Source organism: Enoplosus armatus, chromosome 14, assembly GCF_043641665.1.
Source record: "Enoplosus armatus isolate fEnoArm2 chromosome 14, fEnoArm2.hap1, whole genome shotgun sequence".
In the NCBI taxonomy this organism is placed as follows: domain Eukaryota; kingdom Metazoa; phylum Chordata; class Actinopteri; order Centrarchiformes; family Enoplosidae; genus Enoplosus; species Enoplosus armatus.
This window is the reverse complement of record NC_092193.1, coordinates 18,275,308-18,302,467: the sequence shown is the minus strand read 5'-3', so window position 1 is coordinate 18,302,467 and position 27,160 is coordinate 18,275,308. Positions and strand designations below refer to the sequence as shown.

Sequence of the window (27,160 nt, the reverse complement as noted above, 5' to 3'; positions counted from 1 at the left end):
GGGGAAATTGTTACTTCACTGAACTGAATTGAGCCCTTGAAGGCTTTTATTTGTGTGACAGGTGTTATTTGACTGGTTTGTCCTGAGTGAGACTCCATAGCTGGCTCACTCAAACTCACCGACACAAGTAGTGACACGCAGACAGACGAACTCACACAAAGACAGATTTAAAATCATGCATTTGGTCATGGACACACCCACGCACTCAGAACTTCACCGGTTAATTGAATAAAGTAGAGAAATTGCTCAACACTTAGTGTCTTAAATTGCCTCTATCTGTGCGGCTTGAATGTTGTGCCTGCGTTTTGTGACATAACAGTGGTGTGAAATGTGTAAATGAGAAAACTGGCATCAGTGAGGAATAAATGATGTAGGATTTCCGGAAAGTTCAAGCTTTTTCTGACTCTGCAGAGGCGTCTCTTGCTAATTTGCCACATTTATATTCACAGACAAACTGCCAGAGACGCAATACAGAGACGTCTGGCAGTACCTTGCAAACAGAGTCCAGTTCAATGGTCACACCCCTTGGCAGCTAATTAACACAGTGTTTCCAGTGCATATGCAAAATATGCACTCCAGGGATTTAGCATTGAATGGTACAGCATGGTCAAAATGGGTCAAGCTCCGAAAACACTTGACACCTACAATTCCCATAATGCAACTCAACAGCGTCTTGTTGTTATATTCATGATGAGTACTCTGAACATCATATGTAAAATCAGTGGAGTGTCCCTTTAACCTTTCTGTACAGTGAACCTCTTGAAGACTCTTCCACGTACCATATGCTGGAAAATGTTACTCCCTCACACATGCTCGCCCACGTGTAGACAAGCGCACGCACACACACACACACACACACACACACACACATTGTTGCAGAGTAAGGCTGTTTGTTATGTTCTTGTGTCTCATCAGTTAGCGGCAGGGGGCTAACAGCTCATTGCTCAGTGTGCCCTGGAACTGCCTAAACCACCAGCACACACACACACACACACACCCATCTTACCAGGAGGATTCCCCTCTGTATGGTTTTAAACACATTCAGTATGACTAGTATTGATTGTCCAAGTATGGCTCCAGTTTAATGCATCAGGGGGACATTACATTCCAACAGCAAATTAATTATGTACATGAATATTTCACTTGATATAGTGGAAGAAAAAGCAATTAGCCAAGGTGCAACACTACAGATGGGAAGATTTATATTTTCTCCAACCTCATGGTTGCAAAAGATCAGTTTCAATGTTGGTAGTTTCCAGTGGTGTAGTTTAGTTTTGTGCCCTCTTTACTGCAAAAGCAGCCCTACGTGTTATTGTATTATGCCAACGCCTGCTCCTGTACCACTTTGTTATCATCAATCATGTAGTACAACCTGCAAAGAGTGGAAGAAACTGTGGATAATCAAATTTAGTTATTTATAGGCCTGCTGTTTGGTAGACAGTCACACCACAAGCACACTAGGAGTCCTCCTAAATGGAGCCAAAGGTTCCATTTAGGAGGACTCCAAAGCTAAGAGAGGCGGCAGGGTTGACCATGCTGTTAAGAATGACATTATGTTTCATGAATGAATGAACCTTTGAAATTGGTGGAAAGGTGACCTGGCTGTGTCAGTCAGTGTGAAATAAGATATTCATCAACACACAGGAGTGCATTATCTTTGTATTTTTCCAAAACGCTGACGCGCTGCATGAAGCACGTCTTAGTGACTTAGGAACACCCTTTAACTTCTGTCAGACTTAGGAGCTAGTTTTAGCAACAAAATGTTTTCTGAAATCCTCTTAGACCAAAAGCAGTCTTAAAGTTACATCTGACTTCCCATTATTTTAGTACTTTCTCCCAACTCAGGCAGTGATGAGCTCCTTTTAGCTTCGGGATGTTTTGTGAATATGGCCCCGGATATGCCCGGATAGGCTAGAGTGGGGGCTACCCTGTGACTGTATATTGTCTGAGGATTCACTGCAGTACATGGGGTTGCACAAAATGTGTAATACAAACTGATTGGCTACAAAATATATTCGGGTCCCCCAAACAAGACATAAAGTTTGATCAAAATTGAAGATGGACTGTGAGGAGCCAACAGAAATCACTACTGCAATTCCACCCTGAGGCTGAAGGCAAAGGTTTTAGAGCTTCTCTTCAGCCACATGTGGGACCTTCCTCCTGCCCAGCATTCAAATGTGAAACTTTAAAGGGAACCAGCTGCACTAAAGCTCAAGGATGTGATCCAAATCTCGCAGGACCGACTTGGAAGAAAGAGATTCTGAGAGAAACAGACATGTTACAAATACTAGACTGAAACGTCACGCAGAGGAAGAAAAGTTGGTTACAAGAAACTACAAAATCAAAATAATTAGAGCTTCCAATTATAAAACTTTTTCAAAAATAAATATGATTTGTTGTGAATCGCCACCATAAGCATTTGTTAGAGAGAGCCAGGGAACAAGTGAACACATGAAAATAGGTCAGGAAGAGCCCAATCAAAGCCATAATATATCTGTGGCCGCTGCTCCATTTCCAATACTGAATTCTCAAGAGGGATGTTAGATTTATATTCTTGGGAGGAACACAGACGGGGCGGAGCCGAGGCGAGCACACACTGTCGTAACAGCAGGCAGCCATCCTCAATAAACCCGTTGCCTCTGAAATATGGCAAAGAATGACTGCTATAATTTTTGAGGAACGCATCACTGTTCATCAGTGCATTAACGAATGAATCAGTGCGAGAATGTTTCTACATCCTACAGACAGATGGCTGCAGAGGCTGGTGGTGCCAGATGAGAGGCTGCCTCACATTCAAATACTCCAATTAGGCCATGGCTTACTGGGTCAGGACAGGCAGAGAGCCCAGGATATGAGCAAAGAGTGAAACAGTGGCCACCGTGCAGACAGAGCTGTCCCGTTTTTTCCACGAACACACACAAAAGAAAAAAATAGATAGATTAAGGCGTCTAATTTTAGCTAACTGTTGGCCACTATCAGTTTTGTCAGATGATAACCATCGCCTGAGGGTTTTTATCATCTATTCTGAATTAATTCCTCAAATTAAATTTTCGGTCATTCTCTGTTAATGTGCTCTGCATGCCAGTGTCTGCACCAGTTAGGTTCAACCAACGGCGGCTCCTTAAAGAGACACAACACTTTGTGTTTTCAGAAAGACCAACCAGAGTGGTGAGCCTTGGCTCGGCTTGGGAGCCACACAAGAAAATGACATATCATGTTTTGATTTAATCAGATCACATCACATCATTTTCGGGCATAAATCTGTCAGAGCTATAATAAGACGGCCTCAAGCTGTGTTCCAATTCAAGGCTTCTTCCTGCAGAGTCCAGATTTCATGACTGGATACACTGTAATGGGTCAGCAGGGCTGTCCCATTTCAGAAGTCCTTCCAAATGCAGAGGTCTTTTTGCCAACACGACCGGTAAATCCCACCCTTGTCACTAGATAAGATTCCTCTAGATTATGTTCAATGACAATAATATTTAATGTTCAATGCAATTTTTCTAATTCTTCCTAAAATATCTGCACATGGCAGTAAGGGAATGGTGGTTATGCTTTAAAAAATAAGCTACAAATGCAAACTACAGTCCTCTGTCAAGTCAGGTAAGCTGCACGCCCATTCACTACCACAACCTCCGTACCCTTACTTTTCCTTTTGCTATATAACGGGAACACTACTTCCTGCTGTGGCCCTGAACGTTGGAGTTGGACATTAATCGTGAGGTGTGAAATTATCAATGCGAGTACTGGGCTTTGTATCAGTGTTAATTTTGGTACCTGATTTGGATTTAGTTTTAGTCTAAATGTAGGAGAATGTATATTAGTCATTTGGTTTTTGTTATCATCCTGAAATTATAGTCTGGTTACAGGTGTTCTCACCTATTGCGAGGTTAGTGGCAAAGGCTCTGTTTATTTGTTCACTCGCTGTCAGACGTTTCTTAATTGAGCAATGTTATATACTACATGAAGCTCATTGTATGATTTACTTATTGTATCGCAGGCCTACTTCAGTGTGTACTGTACAACTGCAGGAAAATCTCAATATCAGATTGGGACACTGTATCAGCAGATACTCAATATTCACTGTAACCACTGGTACCGTTTATACTAGCTACATTAGAAAATTGGCTTGTTGCCATAGACCTGGTCGCTTGTTTCTGTCAGAGATCTGGCAACCCTGCCTGCAACGACAGAACCACTTTGAAGTGGTTTTGCTGCCAGGCATTATTCTCTAGTCAAGACACATAAGTACTCTTTTGCAGTGTTTTAATCCGAGTTTTAGCCCAGTTGTGAGCTTTTTGAATGGTTGCCGCCAGCCAGAGCACCATGTTGGACTAATTAGCGTTTCCCTACCACACCTCGTCTTACACGTTTAAGTTTGACCAATGTTTAAATTTTCTCTCGTTTTGTTTTAGTTAGATTTAAGTAACATGTTATTAGTGGCTATATCATGATGAAGCCAACTGATTAACAGACTACTTACTTACCTTTTACCATACTCTCATAAGTTAGGGAATGGTAAGAGTTGAACCATGGTTTCACAGTGGAGTCTTCCCTATGAAGCCAATATTATATTGTAATATATATTGTTATATATTATATGATACATGAGCCTCTATTGTGCAGTTTGTTTTTTTTGCATGCTTGTGCTGTACATTTTGGGATATGGGGGCTACATGAAAGTTATGAGAACTGGCAGCAACAATGTCCACTGAATTTGTTTTTTGACCATTTCAAAACAATATGAACAACAAGAGAAATTATTTGCCGACCCTCCCGTGATCATCCTCAAAAAATACCTCCTCTGCCATACTTTGGGCATATTAATAAAGATTTTATGTATTAAATGTAATGTGAAAAAGATGAAGTTACACTCATTGGCTAAGCAGCTGTTGTTTCTCTTTGACCACTTGATGGAGCTTAAATTGCTATGCTAATGAGATATAACTGCTTACAGTATATTGCATTAACTTTGTTATGAAAACAAAAGCATTGCAATTAGCTCTGCATGGTTCAACACGAGAATGAGCATTTTTGTGCTGTGGTTTAGTTTTTCAGTAACTTCAGTAACTGATGCCTGCACTTTGATTTCCTCTTGGGATGCCAACTTGAAAGCCTGTAAGTGAAAAACTGGGATTGGTATTTTCAGATCTTTCTGTCCCAGTTTGCTTTGGAAGCAAACGCAATGGGACTTAGCCTATGAGATGCACATTTACTGTACAGTATATGGCATTTTGATGACAGCCATCAAAACTTTGTCTCCTAACAGAGGCTTGTGACTCAAATATCAATAATTAACATAGTAATAATGAATAATTCAATCATTTTTGCCCACGCGGTAGATGAGGTTTGAGCTACTGGGTCAGTGATACACACAGGAAAGCCTTTGTTTCAGTTGAGATAATATGGACATTTGATTTGTGGGTCAATAAAGTAACTCTTTCTCTCGCTGTCAAAGCCTTCACCATGTCGCCAAGTTACTGGTTGAACTCACAGTATATCCAAGCTCATGTAAGTAATGTTAATGTAACTAAAACTACGACATACGTTTGTCCTGTACTGCCAGCTACTGTCAAAACTAGGTTCAATTATACATAACCTTTTTAAACGCTGGGAACAGTTTAATAAATATTTCCAAGTATCACCACTATGATTGATAATCCTGCACATTGTAGGTTTCAGTAGAGGGTCAATTAAAATGAATGAGGGACATCCACATGGGACTAGAGATTAAGAAGGCTCATGGTACATTACTTCTATTCTTTGATAATACCCACCTCGAATAACCCTCTATTTCACTGTCTAGCTCTTCTAATATATATCATTATTCTGGCAGCAATTAAACACATTAGCTCTTTCAAATCTGTTATAATCAGTTTTAATAACTGGAGTAAAATAAATGGCTTTAGGGCTGCCATCAAAGGAGCATATCTCAATTACGAATTAAACTAATGATACATCCTCCTGCCGGCTTTGAAAGGGGTCTTGCGACTCCAAAGGAGCTTCGTAGTATATCGGCGCTTTTAAAGGTGCACTCACAAAAAGGCAGCACTTGCTTTCAGTGTAAATTACTAGAGTGCAACACTCTTTTGCACATTTTGTTATTTGTAGGTCATCTGAGTAAATATAGGGCAAAGATGACGTCATGAATTGAATCAGGTGCCAGATCAGACACAGTTTACTTAGACAAAGTTTCAGCCATTTGAAAGTCATGAGAACTTGAGCACTGGTCAGGTATATGGTGATTTAATTTGAAATACATCAATGTCAGATTTATAGATGAAAATAGCAATACAACTTCGCAAGAACAGGCCGGTTAGCTTAGCATATACAAAGACTGAAAACGAGAAGAAACAGCCAGCCTGGCCAAAGGTAACACAATCTACCAACCAGCACCTTTAAAGCTAATTAATCAACTATCTTTATATCTCATTGTTTAATCTGCACAAAACTGAAGTGTAAGTCTTTGTGCTAAACTAAGCTAACCCACTGCTGGTCCTGTACAAGGCTTTGCATGTGATGCACAGGTAGCATATCAGTAGGAGAGTGTAATTAAGAACATGCTCTCTGGAACTGACTCTTTTGTTGAATTGTCAGGTTTGGAGGCAGCAGTAATCATTGATACTAGTCTAAATTGGATTCAACTCCTACGATTACTATAAATTATTCATGTGCATAAGATATATACTTAACATGGCTGGTGATAGAAAAAGTTAATGGCATATTTCCGGTGCTGGTTTACAACTACAGATGAAATGAAAGGCTTTTTGGCAGGTTGTCGTGTCTAAGATTCAACACCATTTCTCTTTTTTGCTTGGTACAGCACATAAATCAGAAAGCAAAACCTTCAACGCTGATAACGCCTGAGATACTACCTTCCATGCTAAATAGGAAGGTGGGTTCAGGGAGCCGAATAATACAAGATATAATGCTTAAAGGCTGTCGCAACTGCTGAACATGATGAATAATATTGATAGAATGGCCAGAGGATTTGCTAGAGGTTTCCTGGGCTTCCTACAATGAAACTGGACACAGACTCTGGTGGGGTTTGGGGGTTGGTCAGAGCGGCCTGATGCATAGAGGCCGCATAAAAGATGACCACTCTGGACTGGTTTAAACATGTTTAAAACTGGACTGTAGCTGCAGATTATAAATTTTACAGCCCAAACCAGATTACATTTCCCTCCCACTAGATCCCATCTTTCTCTCTGGCCTCCTAATGGATTTTAGAGGTCAGCTGCACTTTTTGACTATAATTTGGAGGAAGAGTTCCTCAGTGAGGTTATCAATTAAAGTATCAGCAGGGTCTCATTAATAATGTCTCGCAGCTTGGATGTAGGTGCAGGCCTCGTGGGCACTCGATATGTCCACAGATTGGTAGTGATGGGTTTGGCAGATGTCAGGGATCCCAAAGCTGCAGTGCTTGAAAGGTGCGGTTCTGTACCTGCAGTTATTGGCAGCTGCAATATCTGAATATACGTAATGCTCCCTGCACCCTCCATTAGGGCTAAATCATGGTGTTAGGAACATAATATTGTGAGTGTGTGTTATAACGTTATTTTAAAAGTGCAATTTCTAGCTTCAAGAACGCTCACATGGCGAGTTGCAGACTAGTGTGAGCTCACTGAAACATTGTGTTTTAGAACAGCTGTTTTAAAAAAGATGGTGGTTAATGCAATTTTGTATATTTTGTGTCTATGTTGATCTGTAAGTCACATGACATGATCGATTTAATGAAAGTGGAAACAACTTCAGACTCCACTGTGAAGAAGGCAAGATAGCTGCAAACATTTGGTGAATAAAGCATGGTGTTGCAAAAAACAAGTTAAAAATGATATTCATGTTTTTATTTCTACCCCAAGTTAAAAACATATGTAATGAAAACCGGTGAAAAATACTATTTTTGTGATTCTGCGTCTCTGTCCACGTTACCTCTTACTAGATCTCTGGCCAGACTCACAGATAAGGGTATTATGTCTCATCATCAGAATTCGCACTTTCACTGGCCACGTTTAGGACTTCTTGACAGCAGGTCACAGAGCCACTGGGCAGGAAGAACAATCTGACACACACTGTATGTGTGTATAAAGGTTCATTCCAAGAAGAAACGATCTCCTAAGAGTCCTCCACTCACTTATGGTTTGTTTTCTTTGCTCCAAGGCCTAGTAGAAAACTATAATGGACTTCCTTCTTTGAAAGAAGTTACCTTATTCAGTATCCAGTAGCTTGTATTGCGTGGGAACACATGACCAAACAGAGCATTTGAGCACATCCAAAACGAAGGCTTCCAAACTCATTTAGTTTTGCTTGTTCTGTATGCATAAGCAACTACTTGCTATCAGATGTCAACATCTGTCTCATCGTTATACGAAAACAGCACATTTCTGGGTTGCTTTCAGGAGAGGTGATGAGGGGTGGAGATGCGATGGGAGTGATAATAGCAACTGAGACAACCAAGGTGAAAAAGATGGATGATAATGGCACAGTGAAAGGGAAGGAATATGCGACGAGGGCACGGGGAGAGCTGGGAGATGGGGGTGGGGGGTACGAGAAAGAGAGCTTAGAAAAGAGTGAAAAGGCAGGGACTGGAGAAAATGAAATGAGCCATTGTACTGGGTGCGTGCGTGCACAGAGATTCGGAAAAGTAAGCCACTAACAGAGGCAATCAGAGTGTGAATGTGTGGAGATGTGATGGAGAATAAAGAACACACACACACACAAGATAAGGATAACAGTCCAAAGACGTGTCGAAAGAGGGAAGCAGAGTTGGATATAGATGCTCAGAGGACAAAGGGAATACAGTGGAGGAAAAAAAACAAGTAAGGACCCAGCAAGACAATGAGCAAAGACAAGGCACTTGTAGAACAATGCAAGGAGAAGAAGAGCTTCATCCTGGAGCCAATCTGACGGAGAACTAATTTGTGTTTTATGCATGCAGCCTACACAGCAGCCGGGCCCTCCAGCATCTTGACGCTTCCCCACCAAGCAGAAGTGCTGGCAATTTTCATTCCAAGGTTTGCCAAGATGTATTTTCACAGCTGTGTCCTCCTCACTACTTCTCTGTTTCTGTCATGTTTGTGTGCGGCTGTGTGTGTGTGTGTGTGTGTGTGTGTGTGGGGTTTATAGTCACTCTAGTTTTCGTGGTGAGGAACATAAGGCACACGGCGGCTTTAATGTGAACAAAGAAACAAACACAGACATGAGTATGTGGCAGCAGCACACTTCAAATTGTTTTGTAATACGTGACCAGAGACACAGAGCTGGTATTATTCTGGACTTGATGATACTGGTCCTGGAGTTTTGAGATGCCTATCGTGATTCATTCCTCCTTAGGACTCTGAGAGAATCTGAGAGGGGAACTTCACTCTTTGTGATTACACATGTGGCCACCAGCAGCTTCTTTTCAGCCAGTTTGTAACACACAGAGCTTCCTGCACTCGCCTCAGACCTCAAAATCTGAAGTTCTGCCTTAATGTTCCCACCTACTGGATATATACGGCTGCATTAAATGAAGGCATGTGTGTGAAAGATGCTGCTCCCACGGACTACCGCTTTGAACCTCGAGTTTGGCATTTTGGCTGTCGCCACTTCCCACCACTGTGTTTGACAGACTGCAGTAGAGGTACCACTTCTCTTATGAAACAGGTAGAGAAACTTTTACACAGCACCTGCTGTGGACGCCAGCAAAGTAGGTGGAGGCACAAGTGTAATTTCTTAATCCAAACTGCACCACCTAATTTGCATTGAAACATCCCCTCTGCACTTCCTGCCTATTTTTGTGTAATATGATAGAAGGTCACAAAGTTACCAAATGGGTAAGGGCGGAAAAAAAAATATGCTCGTAGCCAATGAAATTATCTCATGACCAGCGCAAGGTCACTAGATCTGATGTGAGCCAGCACAAAATTAGGACCCCAGCAGTCTGTCGGCCCCCCACCCCCACTCCCTCCTTTTCTTCCTTTCATCTCTCTGCCTCCTTCACATCCTCTTGATATCTCCATCTCCCTCCCCCTCCTCATCTCTACCTCTGTGCCACATAGCCTGCAGCATGTTGGAGAAATATTGAAGCACTTGAGAGTATCGCTTGATATCCACAGGGACATATGAGTCACATAAGGAATTCAGACCAAGGGTAAAGATGTTGAGACAAGGCAGGGAATCGCTGGTTATCTTACCAAAGACTGCTTGATGTGTGTGTGTGTGTGTGTGTGTGTGTTTGCAGATTTCAAGTGTCGTGGACATAGTTTATCCATGTCACTCAGTTGACGCAGGTTCTGTTTTCTACTATTATCTTGATCATTATTGCTGAGGCTAACTGAAGGGAAGATACTAGACAGAGTGTCTTCGGGTCAGGAAATCAAATAGCTTTGATGAACTGGGTTGGGTCGTCACTTCAACCACTTAGTTGTGCCTGGTTGTCCTCTGGCAGCAAAGCAATGAATTAGTGAATACCAAATAATATGAGTCTAATTTGATGATTATCATCTTGATTTCATCTGAAATATCAAGTAAGTCAAAGGTAATCACTCTGCTCATCTATATCCATATTCTTGTTTTAAGTTTATGTAAAGGGCCCTGTTCTCATGCTCATGATGTGCCCCTGATGGTGAAAAACTGGCGTTTTCCTGTTAGGTATTTCGGTGACTTGTAATGCATCAATGTAGGAAGAGAAGCACAGCAGGCAGTTATTGGTGTAAAAACATACCAGTGACCTGCTCTGACCAGGGATGATGAATCAAGATGGAGAGATGTAAGCCTTTGAGGAATGAGTCATATACAGTGTGTGGAGATACGTCTTTACACTTAATTGTGCAGCACAGCATCTTTTTTAAGATCGCTGTTAAAAGCATAATAATATATACTTTTCCAGATTTATATTCCAGCATTATGTCTAAGATAAACAGGCAAGCATAACATTGTGGTGTTTAGTGATTTTGGCTGTGTCCGATTGGGTGCACTGCCAGCAACTGAGGTGAAAAATTGCACAGAACAAAACAACAAAACAGTACATTCTGCTGTTGCCCTCGTAAACCAAAATGGCAGAGCGACCTGTTCCAGGTGCAGAGGGCTCTCTGTTTAAAGGGAACACACTGTGCCTTCAACCAAAATACCAAAACTCTGCCACCACACCCTGCAGCACTCGAGCTTCAGTCAGTGTCCTGAACTTGCAACTGGAGATAACTGTTTAATTAATTCACTGTAATTATCCAGATAGCACCAACAAACTTCACAGTCCTCAGTACTACAACATTTTATTGTATTTGTCAGGGATGAAAATGCCTTTCCATCAGTCACTGTGAGTGAGTCCAGGTTTCTTGCTACATTTGCATGTTGCAGTTTAAGTGCCAAGAAAATGCCCCACCAGAAATACATTTAGTCAAATAGAGCGATTCATCTAAAGGGGATTATCTGTTGCTATTTACACCAACTAAAATCCGCCTGTGCAGCTTTAATCCTGTGCAGCTTTAATCTTAACGAAATATTCATTTATAAATTAAATTGAACCAGAGCCTTAAATCTCATTTTTCTCATTGTAATACCGGGAAACTTTCAAAGCATGTGATTTCACACCTTCAACAGTTTTAGGATTGAAATGTTGGATGTTTTGGTTTGATCTTGAGTCTGTGGGTGACTTGTACAGTATCCGTAAAGACATTTCTGAGGTGACGGGGACAAACTTGGCTCCTGCCCTCTGCTCTGATAGAGACCTCAATTTCCCGTCACAGAGAAGGAGCAACGGAAAGAGACACTGACAGACACAGAGATGAGCTCCGCCGGCCTGTCTTCTCTTTTTCTGTCTATCTGTCCATTTCTTTTACTAAATACCCACCAGCGAGCGTTTGATAGACACGATGATGCATAGCTTAACAGGACGAGGAGCACATTTTCACACCATGGCAAAGTAAAACGTCAATCACTTCTGGCAACAGTTTTGAACTGTGCGCCAACTTGAGCCCAGACTTGATTCAGTGCCCCCCCCCCCCCCCAGCGTGGACTGCTGCACTGACCGTCACGTTACTAGATAAGGGAATTCAACTCTTTTAGATTGTAGCAGACAAGTTGCTCAGCTACTTTTATCTGCCCCGGCTGGTGTTACCTGACAGGAGAGCTATAGCCTTGACTTTACATAGCATGGCCAGTGGGAGACAACAACCCCAAGCAGCACAGCGAGCAAAGACAAAGACTGCACACGTAGTCCAGCACAAAGAAGCGAAGCTGAAGCCGACACGTAACAGATAAAGAGTAAGAGAGAAAGAAAAGAGTAAGAGAGAAAGAGTTTGGAAAGAAAGAGAAAGAGAGTGGGGGAACTAAACAGTATTACTTTCCAGACAAGACAGCAAATAGATGAAATGCAAAAAGGGACAAAAGAAAAGGACAACATGGAAGAAAGTGACGCAGAATTATAAAGAGAGAGGAATAAAAACACGTTATTAGATTGATTGTTATTCATCTTTACACACAGACACACAGTGTCACACACAAGGCTGCTGAGCACAGCACACACACACACACACACACTCATTGTTTACCTGGGAGGACATGATGCTCACACACCACAGAGTCTGTCTGAGTTGTTGCCCTGGAAAGATTGCTCTGGGATCTGTTCTTGCAAACTGTGCAACTGTGTATATCTATATGTGTGTGTGTGTGTGTGTGTGTGTTTCTCTGGAGAGAGAGAGAGAGAGCACTGCCTTACACATTGTCTCCCCTCATATTCCTGCAGTCAGTCAGTGTGGAACAGTGTGTGAAAAACTAACCAGCGGTTACCTCATGCTACAGTTCACAGCCAAATACTGACGGACGATCAGTTGTGTGCTGTGAGGTGAGGAGGACATCTACTGCGGAATATTTGATAAACATAATCTGGGCCTGTATTTACGATGCATCTCAGAGTCACTTGTAATCACAGTGAAAGTGAAGGAAAGATAGGACTTGAGAGTGATTTATGAAGCTTCCTACACTGACTTTCAGCAAAGACAGAGTGTCGCTGTTTCATTACGATGAAGTGCTGTAGTTTTCTGCATTTAGAATTTAGAAAGTATATATGATTTAAAATAGTAGATAGATAATAGATCCTTTGATTCAGCAGTGGGACTCAGCCCTATCCAATCACATTGTTTTACACTGCACATATTAGCGCCACATCTTGCATGTTTGGCAGTATTGCGCCGAGTGATGATGTCGCAATCGGCATGTGGGTCATGAATCATCGCTGTTTCAAAGCCATATTTTCCCTGTCGCTGTGAGGTTGTGTGGACCTTGGTTTATAATGTTTACATCACGCAACAAGGTCTGTCAAAAAGGTATTTCATTTTTGCCAAAACCGCATCTTTTGTTTAGCTCATAGAGATCAATGAATGTCTCTCCTCGCGTGTTCGTTCCTAAATAGATAGGAGTGATATCCTGAGTTATGAAAGTTGATAAACAGCTTTTACTCATAGCTAGTAAGTAACCAAAACTTTTTTTTGATTTCCTACTTTGAGATGCTTGATGAATACAGGCCCTGGCTCAACTCATTCTGAATTAGAGACCAGTATATTTAACACATCCATCCAGTCATTTGTTTTTGTTTTTAAGGTGATTTAGATAAAAGATGTAAACCAAATGGCGCGTGTGGTGTGACCTATCGAAATGCAGCACCAATGGTCATTTTAGTGTGATGTAGCCACAGTTATATACATAACCATAATTAGCTCTGCTATAAAACAGCTATTTGAATGGAAGGTCTTTAAAAAAAAAAAGAAAAGTCCAGAATAAGCTGCAAAAAAAAGTGTTCATAACGCAGCTGCAGGTTTGGGTTCACTGGTTCGCAGCTTTCGGAGAAAAGTTTTTTGAACTGAAAACTGAAAACGTCCAGACATCAGCGGAATAACAGAGTCATTATGTGTTTCCAGAGCATATTCAGCTCTGGAAATTATATATCTGTGAGCTGACACAACAGCAGATCTCTATTTTAAGAAAAGCTGAGGAATTCAATACTCAGTAACATTTTAGTACATGATACGTAAATGTTGTTAGAATGTAATCATGATGCATACCTCTGTGTCACCTGCACAATATCGTATGTAATAATGCATAACTTCATTGCTTCTGGCTTACAAATGTTACTAGATGCCTTGTTTTGTTTCAACTTTATTTTTCTTGTGAGATCTGCTTGAATTCGATGAAAATGGTTCACAACCCGGGACACACATTCTGCACCACACAAGCAGACACTGTTTAGGAGGCTGTCTGACAACATGAGTCCTAATAAATAAATAAATAAGAACACCGTCTCTTGTGATAGATTGCAGGAATCAATATGTTTGACTTCTCTTTATTTTGGTTCTGTCATTTACAGCCTTATCCAGCACCTTGAGGCTTTGACAGAATTTAATTTGATTTCCACCGTTGCTGCCGCTGCTCTTAAGTTGAGACGTGTCGGGCAGCTGTTAATATTGTAGCATTGCCACAGTGAGATTCTCAGCACTGCTGAATCAGCAGGCATGAGTTTTATGTTTATTACAGCATTATTGTTACATTAGACAACTTTTTGTTGGTAATGGAAGTCATTAAACCTTCCTTAACTGTTGCAGTGTTGGCTAACAGTTGCCTATTTCCACATCCATCAGACATGGACCAACGTTAGCAGTGATTTGGAGTCCTGTCTCTGGCCACCAGACCAGTGTAAGTCAAATATCCACTCATCTTCTAACTCTGGTTTAGACTCTTCCAACTCCTGAGTGCATATCTGGCTCTTTAGTTGCTAAATGCTCCACTATGTTCAACAACTAGTCGCTAACTTTGTCTTTCTGCTGTTTGGTGCTGGATGGGTAGTGCACGATGGGTTTTTAGAGCTTTTCTACTGAAAACAGCTGCCTGCTGCTGCTGGAAACAGGGAAAGTTGTGGGTTGTAAAACCAAAACATGAAAGATGCTAAAACGCTCGGTAGAGCTGAGGGGAGCTGTAGATTTGGGTGATGATTCACCTAATTTTGGTGCCATCACCATAAACAATGAGACCATTTATACTGTATCGTGTTGCACTGTAGTGCAGCTTTTCAAGACAACAAAGCCTAAATTGCTCCCTATGGTCAGGCCAGCACCTTGCATGGTAGCTCATTGGGGTGACCTTTTTGGATAAAAGTGCTGTATAAATGCCTCCATTTATTTGCCTTTTGTTTGACATCTGCTGAGTGTGTTTATGGCAAAAAGGGAGACATTCTGTAAAAAGTAATACAATCTGTAATGAGGCTGTAAGTGAAAAAAGGGGGATATTTTACTGTTTTACTGATATAGAACATTTTTAATGTTCTATGTCAGTATGCTTATGAGCTGTTACCAGCACTTACTTCTCATCCTGTCTCCTTATATATCAGGGCTTATGGGATGTGGAAATGTGGTTTTAGTTTTGAAAATGCCGCCACAGGCGACCTTTAACATGGCAGCCAATGTTGAAGCTTCAGCTAGGCTGATTTGCGCAGGTTCTGCTGGTTAAGAGGAAGCCTTCCCCGACCCCATATTGCCTCACCTGCCTGATGGCGCACAGCAGCTTCCCATAGCAGAACACGATCACCAGGAACGGCACGATGAGGCAGAAGACAAACAAGCAGATGATGTAAGAGATGTTATTCGACGTTTTGGCCGTCCAGTCCACTGAGCAGGTGGTCCCGGGACCCTCTGGGCCATAACGGCTCCAGCCAAAGAGCGGCGGCAGGGTCCAGATGAGAGAGTATACCCAGGACAGCGCAATGCCCAGGGAGATCTTCCGGTAGTTGGAGGAGTCAGCTTCAGTGGGGGCCATCATGGTGCTGTAGCGCTCATAGGAGAGGACAGCCAGGGAGATCAGGGACACGATGCCTATAGGGCACACACACATACATAGGTAACATATATAGATTCAGGCACACAGGTCTTTCCTTTTTATACCCTGACTACTGTGCTTCACGTTTAATGGGGCCATCAAATAGAGACAAAAATGCGCTGCCTGTCCAAATGTTTATCTACTCTAGTGAGGAAAGCATGCACTGTCACTGTGATATAAAGCTCCATAGCTCTTTCTGAAATCAAAAGTGCAGCTAAAATGAGCTTTCTGGTTTACAGCTTCAAAGAGAGGGCGGGTTATGGTTTTATAAAATAATTGCCAGAGTGAAATGTGCAGCATAATAAACTATTTCAAGTGTGGCTGTGCAATCATCTAATATTTCAGTTCACGTGGCACAGCTTGCAGCAGACACACACACTGCTGTAACATCATAAACAAGCCGAGACGATACCTGTAGTGTCTCTGCTTGACAGAAGCAATGCAGTGAAACACAGAAGATTTCGAGGCGCTTTCTTATCTTTCTGTAACCACTCAATGAACACACACACACACACACACACACACACAGTCTATCTCAATATCTCTATGTCTTTCTTGTGTTTCAGAAGCAGAGCAGCGGGAGCCTGCAGCTTAGTGTCCATGCTGACCCCTCAGCCTTTTTATCCTGTTTGCTATTTGTTTTGAAGCCATTATGATCCACAAGGCCATCCTTCATGCCCATTGATTTTAAATGGCAGGGAAGCGAACCTGAACTGGACGCCTCCTTTTAAGAAGGCGGTCCAGGCTTTTCACTGAGGTGCAGACACAACGGCTACTCGGCACGATGAATGAATAAAAGGTAAAAAGTGAGGAGGGGGGAAAACGTTGAACAAGATGGAAACACATTTTAGCTCTGTGATTGAAGATGATAGTTGTGAAGAATGTTTTTGTGTGCAAATACATTGACCTGACTATACCCAGGGGACCCTGACTGCAGAATCTGCAGAAAAGACTGCTCAGCTCCAGGCTTTTATTAGCTCTGTTACTGCAATATTACAAAGTCAACAGAGTTTTACAACAACCCACTTGTGCTTCTGTTTGATCTGGCCTCACCAACTCCATAGCAACCAATCCCAAACATACTTCCCATATATTTTGACAAAAGACTCATCCAGTACTTTTCCTGTGTTGTTCTCTGTCTGCACTGTGTTGAGTTTTAAACCAAACAGTAGGAGAAATGTCTTCTCACAACAGGTGGACTGGCTGATCTCATCTATAAGGTAAAATCTTTGTGAGAGTGTTTATAGCCTGGTGTCATCAGTAAACACTGGTATAATGCAATAGCAGCACGTATCACCTTGAACCACAACTGAAAGTAGCCTTTACTCCAGTATGTTTAAGCGCAGGCGGTAAAAGGCAGGCAGAATTTTGGATTTATGATTATTTGTGATTGGTTAATACATTTTTACAGTTTATACAAAAAACACTCTTTTCTGATTGGCTGGGAGGTATCCATTAAAACAGGACACCTCCAACATTCACCCCACACTCAGTCTGTAAGTATATTAAGCTGCAGGGATCTATAACCACAGTACTGCGGTTGCTATGTGCCAACAGTTTAGCTGGGTTAACCCTGACTTTCACCTGTGAAGTGGACCTAACCATGGGGTAAACTGACTAAAAAAGAGAGAAAGAGCAGCAAAAGTGGCAGTAACATGACATTATACTGCTCCTAAACCTCTTAGCGAGGAGGTCAGGGTGGATGGATGGATACAAGAAAGCATGTGAATTGGACACAGGAAACCTTTTTGTTTCCTAACCTTAACCAGGCAGAGCTTGACACTGCATGACTAAGGTTAGGAAAGATTGTGTTTTGGGTTCTTGATTATGTTAACAAATAGTCTCCAATCAAGGTCAGGTCAATAAAGGCAGCTCAGAATATTGGAGCATATTAACATCAATTACAAATGACAATGTTTTCTCTCCAGATACCAATGCTGATACCTCAACCTGGGGTGTCTGCTGTTACCGAGAACCGATCCGCTACCAGTGCCCAGAGTCAGCAGCCCGGCGTGACTGTATGAATGTAAATGAGAGCAAAAATGAATTTGAATTGGTCACGTCTGGCCAACACCTGACCCGCTCAATAAGGTCAGTATTGGATCCGCCAATCCAGTTCATTGGATCGGTGCGTCCCTAATGGTATGAGCAAGATAATATACTACAGGATTTCCTGATAGATAAATTGACTGACAGGAAAAGCAGAGGCAAAGAATGCTACGTCAATGAGAACTTGATTTCTGATTTGGGACCTTTACAGTAAACTCTGTGAGGCCTTCCATCCTAAAACCCAGGCTGGGAACATGAGTTATAGCACATCTTGATGGACTGATAACATCTAGTATAAATGTCTCTTAATGCCATCAACCAGCTTTGAGTGAGGAGCCAAATCAAATCACACTCTCTCAAAATTGGAAAAGCTAATTAACAGCTCTCCTCCGTGACTCACATTCACAGGCATCACATATTTAATACTGGCAGTCACCATGTTGCTGAACCAGTTGACAGCGACCCTCTGCCTTAAGGCTCTACAAAAGTGTTGTGTTGAGAGCATCTCTTTCCCTCGTTACACAACAGGCGAGGAAATCGCTGTTTGAGGCAATGTAATGTCACAGTGAAAGACACCCGTACAACTTTGTAACTTCATAGCGTCTGAAATCAAACTTCACCCTCCGCCTGTCTTCTAGTCGTCTGGCAGGATCAAAGGCAGCAGCAAAATCTAATATTCCAAAATGAAACATCTTATGATCTGATAATGTCTGAAATGAAACAAAGGAGCGTCTTTGTTCTGCCCGTCTCTGTGATGCTCCCTCACCGCTCCTGTCTTATTTGTCTGTTATGAGGCATCAGTCATCTGATACTGTATATCCAGGAAAAGACAGTTTGAATGAAAAACACAGGATCGAACAAAGCTGTGTTTGCTCTATAAATCCCGTCCCCGTGTCTTTTCCCTCAGTCGTCACAGGTGCACAGAACTAGTGTGACGCCGCTAAAAGTTACAAAAACAAAAACCTTTCATGAGATTGCAAAATGTTGCTAACATTAAGACTGACTTTGTCAAATCACTCTCTGTGTACAAAGATGATTATTCACACTAATGTCCAACCTCAAACCAGACACCCAAAATACATATTTTTGTCTCAGCTTTAAGAGTTCCTAATTCACTATTTATTACAGAGGCTCATTAACTGGCTCACTCGCTCTGATCTTTACGGCGGAGAGGCGTTGTTCTGCTTTCTTTCCCCCTGCTGAGACTTCTTCTTACTGTCGTAGCAAATTAACATCACTCAGGTCAGGTGTTGCCTGTGCCTGCGTGATGCACATGTTTATGCATTTCCTCTCCTCTGTTCATGTTCATACATTTCTATGTGCGTGTCTGTGCGGGTTCGCGTGCGTGCAGGAGGGCAATCTGACTTCAGTATGCAGCGAGTGGGCCCAGCAGTGCAAGGTTAATCCAGTGACTGTGTGCAGAGTCCACTTGAGGCAGAAGGAGGCAGCCAACGGTATGCAGGGACACGCAGACCTGGTGTCAAAGACAGACAGAAGAAAAAAAAGTTCCTGTTCCTCCATGGTATAATGGAAGACAATATAAGTTCAGTGAGATAGAGAGGAAAATGCAAAGAGGTGGACACAAGAGGTGAAGCGGCTAAATGGGTGCCAGGAGGCTGATAGAAAAAGGTACAGGGTGTGAGTGCGTATTCGCACACACACACACACACACACACACACACACACACACACACACACGCGTCTCCACAAATTGTCTTCAGTTTGTGCTCTTGGCATAAAGTCAAAGCGGTGAATCTTCAATTGTTCAGTCATTCAAAAATCTAAGACGTTATGGGCTAAAAGCCGGAGACTGCGGGCAAAAAGTAGAAATCAATGTGACACCAAGATAACAATGTCTTTTGTCATTGACAGTGATGCCCTCTAATTTGAAGGAACATCGATCATTCAGAAAGACTTTATAGAGATTTGGTGAAGACAGACACAGTCACTTTGTCAAAGCTGCACCCGGCATTATTCATCTAAACAATCAATTTCACTTTTCCTTTCTCTGACCCTCCCTTACTCTTTCTTTCACTCTGTTTTTATGAGGCCGTTGAGGAATTACTCAACCATAACCAATGGAGGCTGTAATGATGTCTGCGAGTCATCTCTCTCTCTCTCTCTCGCTCTCCAACACACACACACTCTGTCTCTCTTCCTGCTCTGTTTTAGAAGCCAAAGTCCTGTCAGACAGATTTTAATAAATTGGCTCCTTGTGGATGTCATTGTTACACATCTTCAGCGTAACACCAGGGTTAGCGAGACAGCAGATACAATCAGAGCACATCCAGATACTGAGAAACGTCGGAGGCTCGCTTAATTCACCACGATGCGACTGAAATGAAGTAATCATGTTTTGGAAATTGTAAACCTATCCCAGAGGAAGTGGAAGTAGCGCTTGATAGTCTGTTTTTAATTTTAAAGTTTGACAGATTCAAGAGGCTCTTCAGCGATGGAAAATTAAATTTAGTTAAGTTAACCATACTGTGTGAAAAGGGAAAGCAACTGGGGGGCCTGGTGACAAAAGCCAGGAGGGGGAAAGCCTGCTGGACTAGCGTGCTGCATAAATCTGACTCACTGAGTGTAATGTGTGTAAATCTTTACTTCCTCTGCTGCATGGATGTATTATTTAACCAGCCTACCAGATACATGCCCAGGGGCCCAAAGGGCTCAGGATGCCCCCGGTCTCTCTCTACCACAGAGAGACACAAAATGACCACAAAGAGACATGATACTACCACAAAAAGACACAAAACTGCCACAGAGAGACACAAAACTACCACAAAAAGACACAAAACTGCCACAGAGAGACACAAAACTACAACAAAGAGACACAAAACTACCATAAAGACATGTTAGGCAGGTGATACTCTAGATAATGACACATGCCTAAGACCTTTAGTTACAGCAGGTATCTGAAGCCCTGGCTTTGACTTGTGTGTTGGTTAGGTTGTGGGTGGCTACCAATAGCTGCTCCACTTTAAGAAAGGTTTTAAAGATCAGGAGATTAGACGCACTGAAGTGAGTGAGAGGAAACCCATTGTGCAAGATTTATGAGCCCCTTTATACAAACTTCATCAGACTAAATAAACTACGGCCGCTGACTGCGGACGTCCAGCATGCAATGTGCAGTCAATGTGCAGTTGTAAAGGGAGGTGAAGGTCTCTATTTCTGAAAAGCTCTAAATATTTCATCAAACATTTTTAGTTTTTCTTTTTTTCCCTTAATCCTGTGAAAAGCCATTCACAAAGTCGGCATGTTTTTATTCCAATGACCAATGAACTGTAGGAATTCATTCATCAGCGGGCCATGAATATAAGTGGCTATGATTAATTTATGTGGGCTGTATTGCTGGGAAAAAGGCAGCAAAGTAATGAAAACATGATGAATTATTCAAACACGACTAAAGGAGTGACAGTTGCCAGTTACAGTTTGACAAATAGAGCCTTTTTTATTGCAGTGACTTTGATATGATATGCGTATAGATTGAAGTTTCTGACATCTGATCTTAGGGTTAACCCACATTCAGCGCAAGCCTGGTGTTCAGTGCAAACGAGAAGAGATCTGAGGGCTTATAAAAATGACAGTGTTTCGTGCTCTAAAATGACTCCTACCAACTCCACCTCTCCTCCTGTCTGTTTTCTTTTTTGTCTTCCAGAAAAACTAAGAGGTAGGTTTCAAATCACAAGCCAAATCTGAATTTGAAATAAGCACTTTCATTGGACAGCAAGAGAGAACGTGTATGATATACAGCTGCGCAAATGCTGTAACATTGTGTTAATGTCAAAGAGTCGAGAAATTAGTGTTTTCAAAAATAAAACCCCAATATCTCGGGCGGCCTGATCTTCAAAGGTTGTCTGGCTGGCTTGGAAAGCTTTTAAAGCAATTAGTGGAACTGATGGCAAGAAAGCCTGTTCATTAAAGAACTTTAAATCAGGCGTCAGGCCAAGGACTCCTGGTGATACAAGATGTTTAAAGCATTCATTTAGTCTTCTCTCCAATTCAGCATCAAACAAATTCCACAAGTCAATCAAATATCAAAAGTTTTTGTTGGTGGGGGGGGGGGGGGGGGGGGGGGCGGGGTATCAGTTTAATACAAAACTCCTTATCTGTAACTTTTACATAGCACCCTTGGTCCACAAATGAACACTAAGGTTGTTTTCTTTTCTTTTTTTCTTTTTGTGGCTGAGCAGCCCAGCCTGGCCCGGCTCCAGGTGAGTGAGTAAGTGCCTTATTCTCAGTTGCATCATTCTGCCCCATTTGCATCGATATCAACACTTTCGAGCAAAAGGTAGACCAGCGCCACCCCCCCCCCCCCCCCCCCCCACCCCACCCCCACCTCCACATCACAGATTTCCCCCGGGTGACTTTACTCCGCAACAAATGCTGGTGATGCTGAATCTGGACTGAAGTGTCCCCGGTGCAGCCCGCCGCAGACCTGCACCGGCAGCGAAATGAACAGCGGTGAGGCTTCCCCTTCCCCTGGGGGAGCCACAGCCACTCAACTATACGGTAACAAGCATTTAGCGAGCATTTAATAGCCGGCTGCACGCTGCTTTACATAGAGTACATGTGCAGCACCCGCTGACAGTCCGGTGTGCGACAGCTTCTCAGAGTTCCTAATGACATTTGAACAAATGACGAAGCTTCTGCGAGCGAGCGCTGAGCCCGCCATACGCCCCCCTGCACCCCCCCCCCCCAGAGATCCGATGCCATGGGAAACGCATGCACGTGCAAGTGATTCAACAGTCTGTCATTCAGCCCCAACCACGAAGAGCCAAGCCACGCGGGACTGGCTTTTATACAACTCCTCGCCTGGACCAAACCCCATGAGGGACCTGCACCCTGTACGTCTATGATCCGCAGCATCGGTCTGCTTGCAGTGCTGAGAAGTCCTCTATGGTTCTCCGCAAACAGCGACAGATAATGAGGCGAATCTGCCCCCTCTGCTGTGACAGACTGCAGGAGGATCGCACCCAAAAAAAAGAAAGAAAAGACATTGTTCATGTGTGCGCAGGAATGCCAGCCTTCATCAGTTGTCGAGTTTGGCGCATAAGCAACCACCATCTCCCCATTATCCGATCCACACGGGCGGGCGCGGATTTTCAGGCTCTTCTCTGAAAGTTTCACACGGCCACAAAGACTGCGGTGCACAGTCAAAACATGTGTCTGATGTTTCAAAATGCGACCCCAGAAATAAGCACGGCAGCATCTAATCTAACAAGCGCAGAGCTCTGGGAAGGACCCCCCCCCCACACACACACACACACACACACACACAGCGCAGAAACACTCACAGCCGCATCCGACAGACAGAATGTACAGTAGGCTACATCTGTGGCAGAAACACACCAGCGAAAAGGTCTGAACATCTGTTAAGATTCCGCATTTCTACTCACCAAAGAGGGAGTTGGCGAAGCCGTACCACACGCATCCCCCCTCTCCTATGAGCCACCTTCCCTGCGTGCTGGCCGCGAAGCTGAACGGAGTCCCCAGTACGCACACCAGCAGGTCGCTGATGGAAATGTTCATCAGGAGCAGGTTGATGGGCGACCGCAGCATCTTGTAGCGGCAGAAGAGCACGAGCACCATCGTGTTGTTCATAAGTCCGAAAGTGCCGATGAAGCCCAGGCACACCGCCACGATCAGGTTCCCCGTCGGGGTGAGGGTGGTCCGGTACGAGCCTCCCCCCAGGTGCCCTTCCCCGGCTCCGGCACACAGAGCGCTGTTGCCCCCCGCGCAGCCGCTCAGGCTCACGTTGGACACGATCATCGCGGTCCGGTGTCGCAGGCGGTGGCACACTGGGCGGCCCCGGCGCACTGCACGGCAGCTAATATGTTGTTGGCTTTTATTCTGTCTTTTCTGTGTGTGGAAAAGAAAGAACATGTAGACTCGCTGCAACACCTGTTGCTGTCAAAGGAAGTGGGGAAAAGTAGAGCCGAGCAGAACTGTGGGATAGTAAGAAAGAAAAGTTTGTTTGCTGGGGATGTCAAAACTTTGTGACTCAGTTCACGGGGAGGGAGGGTGTTCGAAAATTAAAAAAAAAAAGAAAAGAAAAAGAAAAGAAGAAGTTTGGTTAGTCTTTGCTCCACCGTGTGGCAGTCTACAATGCGCTCTGTCTGTCCAGAGACGCTGCTGTCTCTCACACAGACACCTTCCCTCTCTGTCCGGATTTAAATCACTGTTGCCCGCTCTCCGGCAGGTGACGTCTGGGTGGAGAGAGGGGGGGCGGAGGGGTGGGGTGGGGGCGGAGCACGCTGATGGTTCGGCGGTGAAGAGAGCAGCATGGAAATCCAGCGGCAGACCAATCAGACGCAGATCATGATGTGGCTCAAAGGCAGCACTGCGCTGAAGTCAAGCCGCTGAGCTCTGAGCTCCACTGGAGCAGTTGCACCTTACAGTTCCAGGAGCTGTCCCCTCTCTGCCGGTGCTGCTCCAGGGTCCGCTGGGTACACGTACCGATGCGCGGCGCTGTCCGTGGTGCTGAACACGGTCTCTGAGGAGCAACCCCTTATTCTAGTCTGTCGTGCATTTTAATTGCAGTTGTAAAGTAAATGAAAATGATTGAAGAGTGCAAAGCTGCGCACATTCATTTCTTTGAGGTCTCAAATACAGCGTAAAAAAATGAGCTCAGGACCATTTACTATATAAGTGCCAACTAAGTGTAATTTATAAAATGCATTAGGTGAGTTAATGATGCTCACAGGTCAAACTAGAAACAAAGATTTATTATTGAAGAGTTACAGCCTCCACAACTGTCTTAGGTTTGTTTTAGAAGTGCTTTGTTCCTTGTTTTGGCACAGAGGATATTCTGCTGGACTTGTTGGGCACAAGGAAATGAGGCGCTGACTCATGTCTACATTTAGCCACACACAGTAGGCTGAATCACTGCATCACTCCATTTGGTGTGGTTTCAGGCCAGAAGACGGTGATGAGGCCGTTTTTGGAGCATAGTGTAGCCAACACTTGGTGAAGCAGAAGTAAACTGTGCAGGGCTCTGGGCTGTCACAGATACCCAGATGTTTGGATATTTGTTTGCACACAAGTTGCTTTTTTTTTTTTTTCCACAGAGGAAATCAATTTAAGTTGATTTTACGTTGTCCGATGGCTTTTTTTCTTTTCTGTTTTGGTTGATTCTATCTGTGAAATTTAATCATCATTTTTTTTCCGTCTGTCAGCACTGAAAACATATACTCCGGGGACAGGAGTTCCAGACTGGAATAATGAGCAGCAGCGAAATGCTAAAACATGATGAGTGTCAGGCATGTACCCCTCATCGTGTCCATATACTCACACACCACAGGCTGCAGGCAGCACACCCTGTGCCCCTTCTGAGTCAAACAAGCATAATCTGGACCAACCAGGTCCCCTGCAGCACTAAAGCAACCTCTCATCTGTTACCTACTTTACATGGCTGACAGATAAAGTCCTACCAAATGTATTTGCTTTTTTTCATTTTGGAGAAAGAACAGCATATCCTCATTTTAATTAGGCAGTCTCAAATTAGGAACATCGTGTTCAGTTTTTCAAATAAAGTGACATTTAAGCAGATACAATGGCTTCTGAAGAGAAACAGTTTGCATCTGGCTGCAGGTAATGCACACAAGTTCAAGTCCGTTTTGGATGCTGTCATACTAGTGCAGCGCAGACGCCCACAATGTGATCCACTAAAACAAAGTCAAGCCCCGAGTTCAAAATGTCAGCAATTAGTTGGTAATTAAAAGCAATTCCTTGTGGTCAAACGCTGGCATTTGGTGTAAAAGCAGCGCTCTTAATGATGCATAGCCGGGTAAAACTGTGTCCTCTGCAACACTTGACTTTGCACGTTGATGGAAAGTTACAGAATCAGATGGGGGACTTGCTCTTCCCCCTTCATGGTCTGTTCTAATCCCTTCCCACCCTCGTCACACTGGAGCAAGGTAATTACCCATGGAAACTGTACAGTGACATTTACTCTGACATCTTCCCCTTGGACAGTCCTACCTGTAATTGGGTTGAATTAAGACACTTGGGTTGTATTGTGAATACCACCCACGTTTAATCATCGCAGGGGGACTGGGCAGTTGGTATTTAGTTGGATTCCGAGGTCAGCTCAGTGGCTGCACTCTGGGGAGATGTTCAGGAAGATACAAGTACAAATGGGGTTGGAAGGTCAACACAGAGTATGTATGTAGTGTGTAAATCAGAGAAAAGGTGCAACCAGAATTTGAACATAAAATGAAGTTAGAGGACAGCCACAGATTCAGCCTCCTATTAAATGTCATTAAGCCTCCCAAAAGACCAAAGGCAGTGCAGGGCATTGCTTCTCTGTTGGGGATATCACAAAGTTATTCTGCTGCCTCCTCTCTTAGATTAGCTGTGTCAGGACAGAGGACACAGTTTTATCCCTCTGTGTCTTTTATCAGACTCGATCGTCATGAAAAGTTGTGGCCCATGCGTGCAATATTTACCTGTACAGCTGCACATGGTGTTACCCCTACCTCAGGATACCAGGGTCATGCAAAGCAAAAAGATGTCATTCTACTGTATTAGGTGTTAAGCCCTAAGGAGGCTCAACACAGAAATGACCATATCTAATCTCTATCCAACCCCTCCTGAAATATAATTCAGAGATGCACATATACACTAGAGCTACAGTAGCATCAACATCAATCAGCATGCATGAGTGAGGATAGTAAGGCAGAAGCAAAGCTGCAAGTTGCAAACACGATGACTCGACTGTTACCACACCCATTCATGTCTTCTAACTTTGATGACCACTTGAGTTCATGGTTGATGCAGCACTTCAGTGAACAGGATTAGCTATTGAGAAATATTGACATCAGGTACTGTTTGTTTTTCTTGTTTTTAATGGTCATGTAGTTTTGTGGAAATGGGCTTTTCATTTCATATCTTTGCATTTCCCCTTTCAGGCTGTCTCAATATCAGGCCTGGAATCAGTACATTTGATTTGTTTACGCTGCCTCGCAGAGAGATTATGGAGGCTGTGGTGCTCTGTTTGTGTCAACATTATGCTGGCCCCAAAGGGTGCGCAACTCAAGGTAAGTGTCACCTGGTATCGCTGCCCTGCATTCAAATAAGCAGTAGTGTATACAGTAGATCTTTGTATGCAAGTGGTCTAACCACTGCCATATTGTCAGAGACAGAAAACACGATGTCATCTCACAGAGTCGAGGAGAGGAAAGAGAATCAAACGAGTACCGGAGAGAGCGGGTGCAGGGAGAGGAACGAAAGGTCATCAAACACGAGGGGGTTTACTGCGGTGTCG

General features: G+C 43.3%; 1 protein-coding gene across 1 annotated transcript in view; it reads right to left on the bottom strand.

Moving 5' to 3' along the window:
- The window catches only part of tmtopsa (teleost multiple tissue opsin a), a 51,081-nt gene extending 27,417 nt beyond the window's left edge, over window positions 1–23,664 (bottom strand). Inside the window, exons 1-2 of the mRNA XM_070918980.1 lie at window positions 23,292–23,664; window positions 15,511–15,839 (exon numbers count right to left, since the gene is read on the bottom strand). Coding sequence (XP_070775081.1) covers window positions 15,511–15,839; window positions 23,292–23,664 — 702 coding nt within the window. The remainder of the gene's footprint in view (window positions 1–15,510; window positions 15,840–23,291) is intronic.
- Window positions 23,665–27,160: the final 3,496 nt, after the last annotated feature.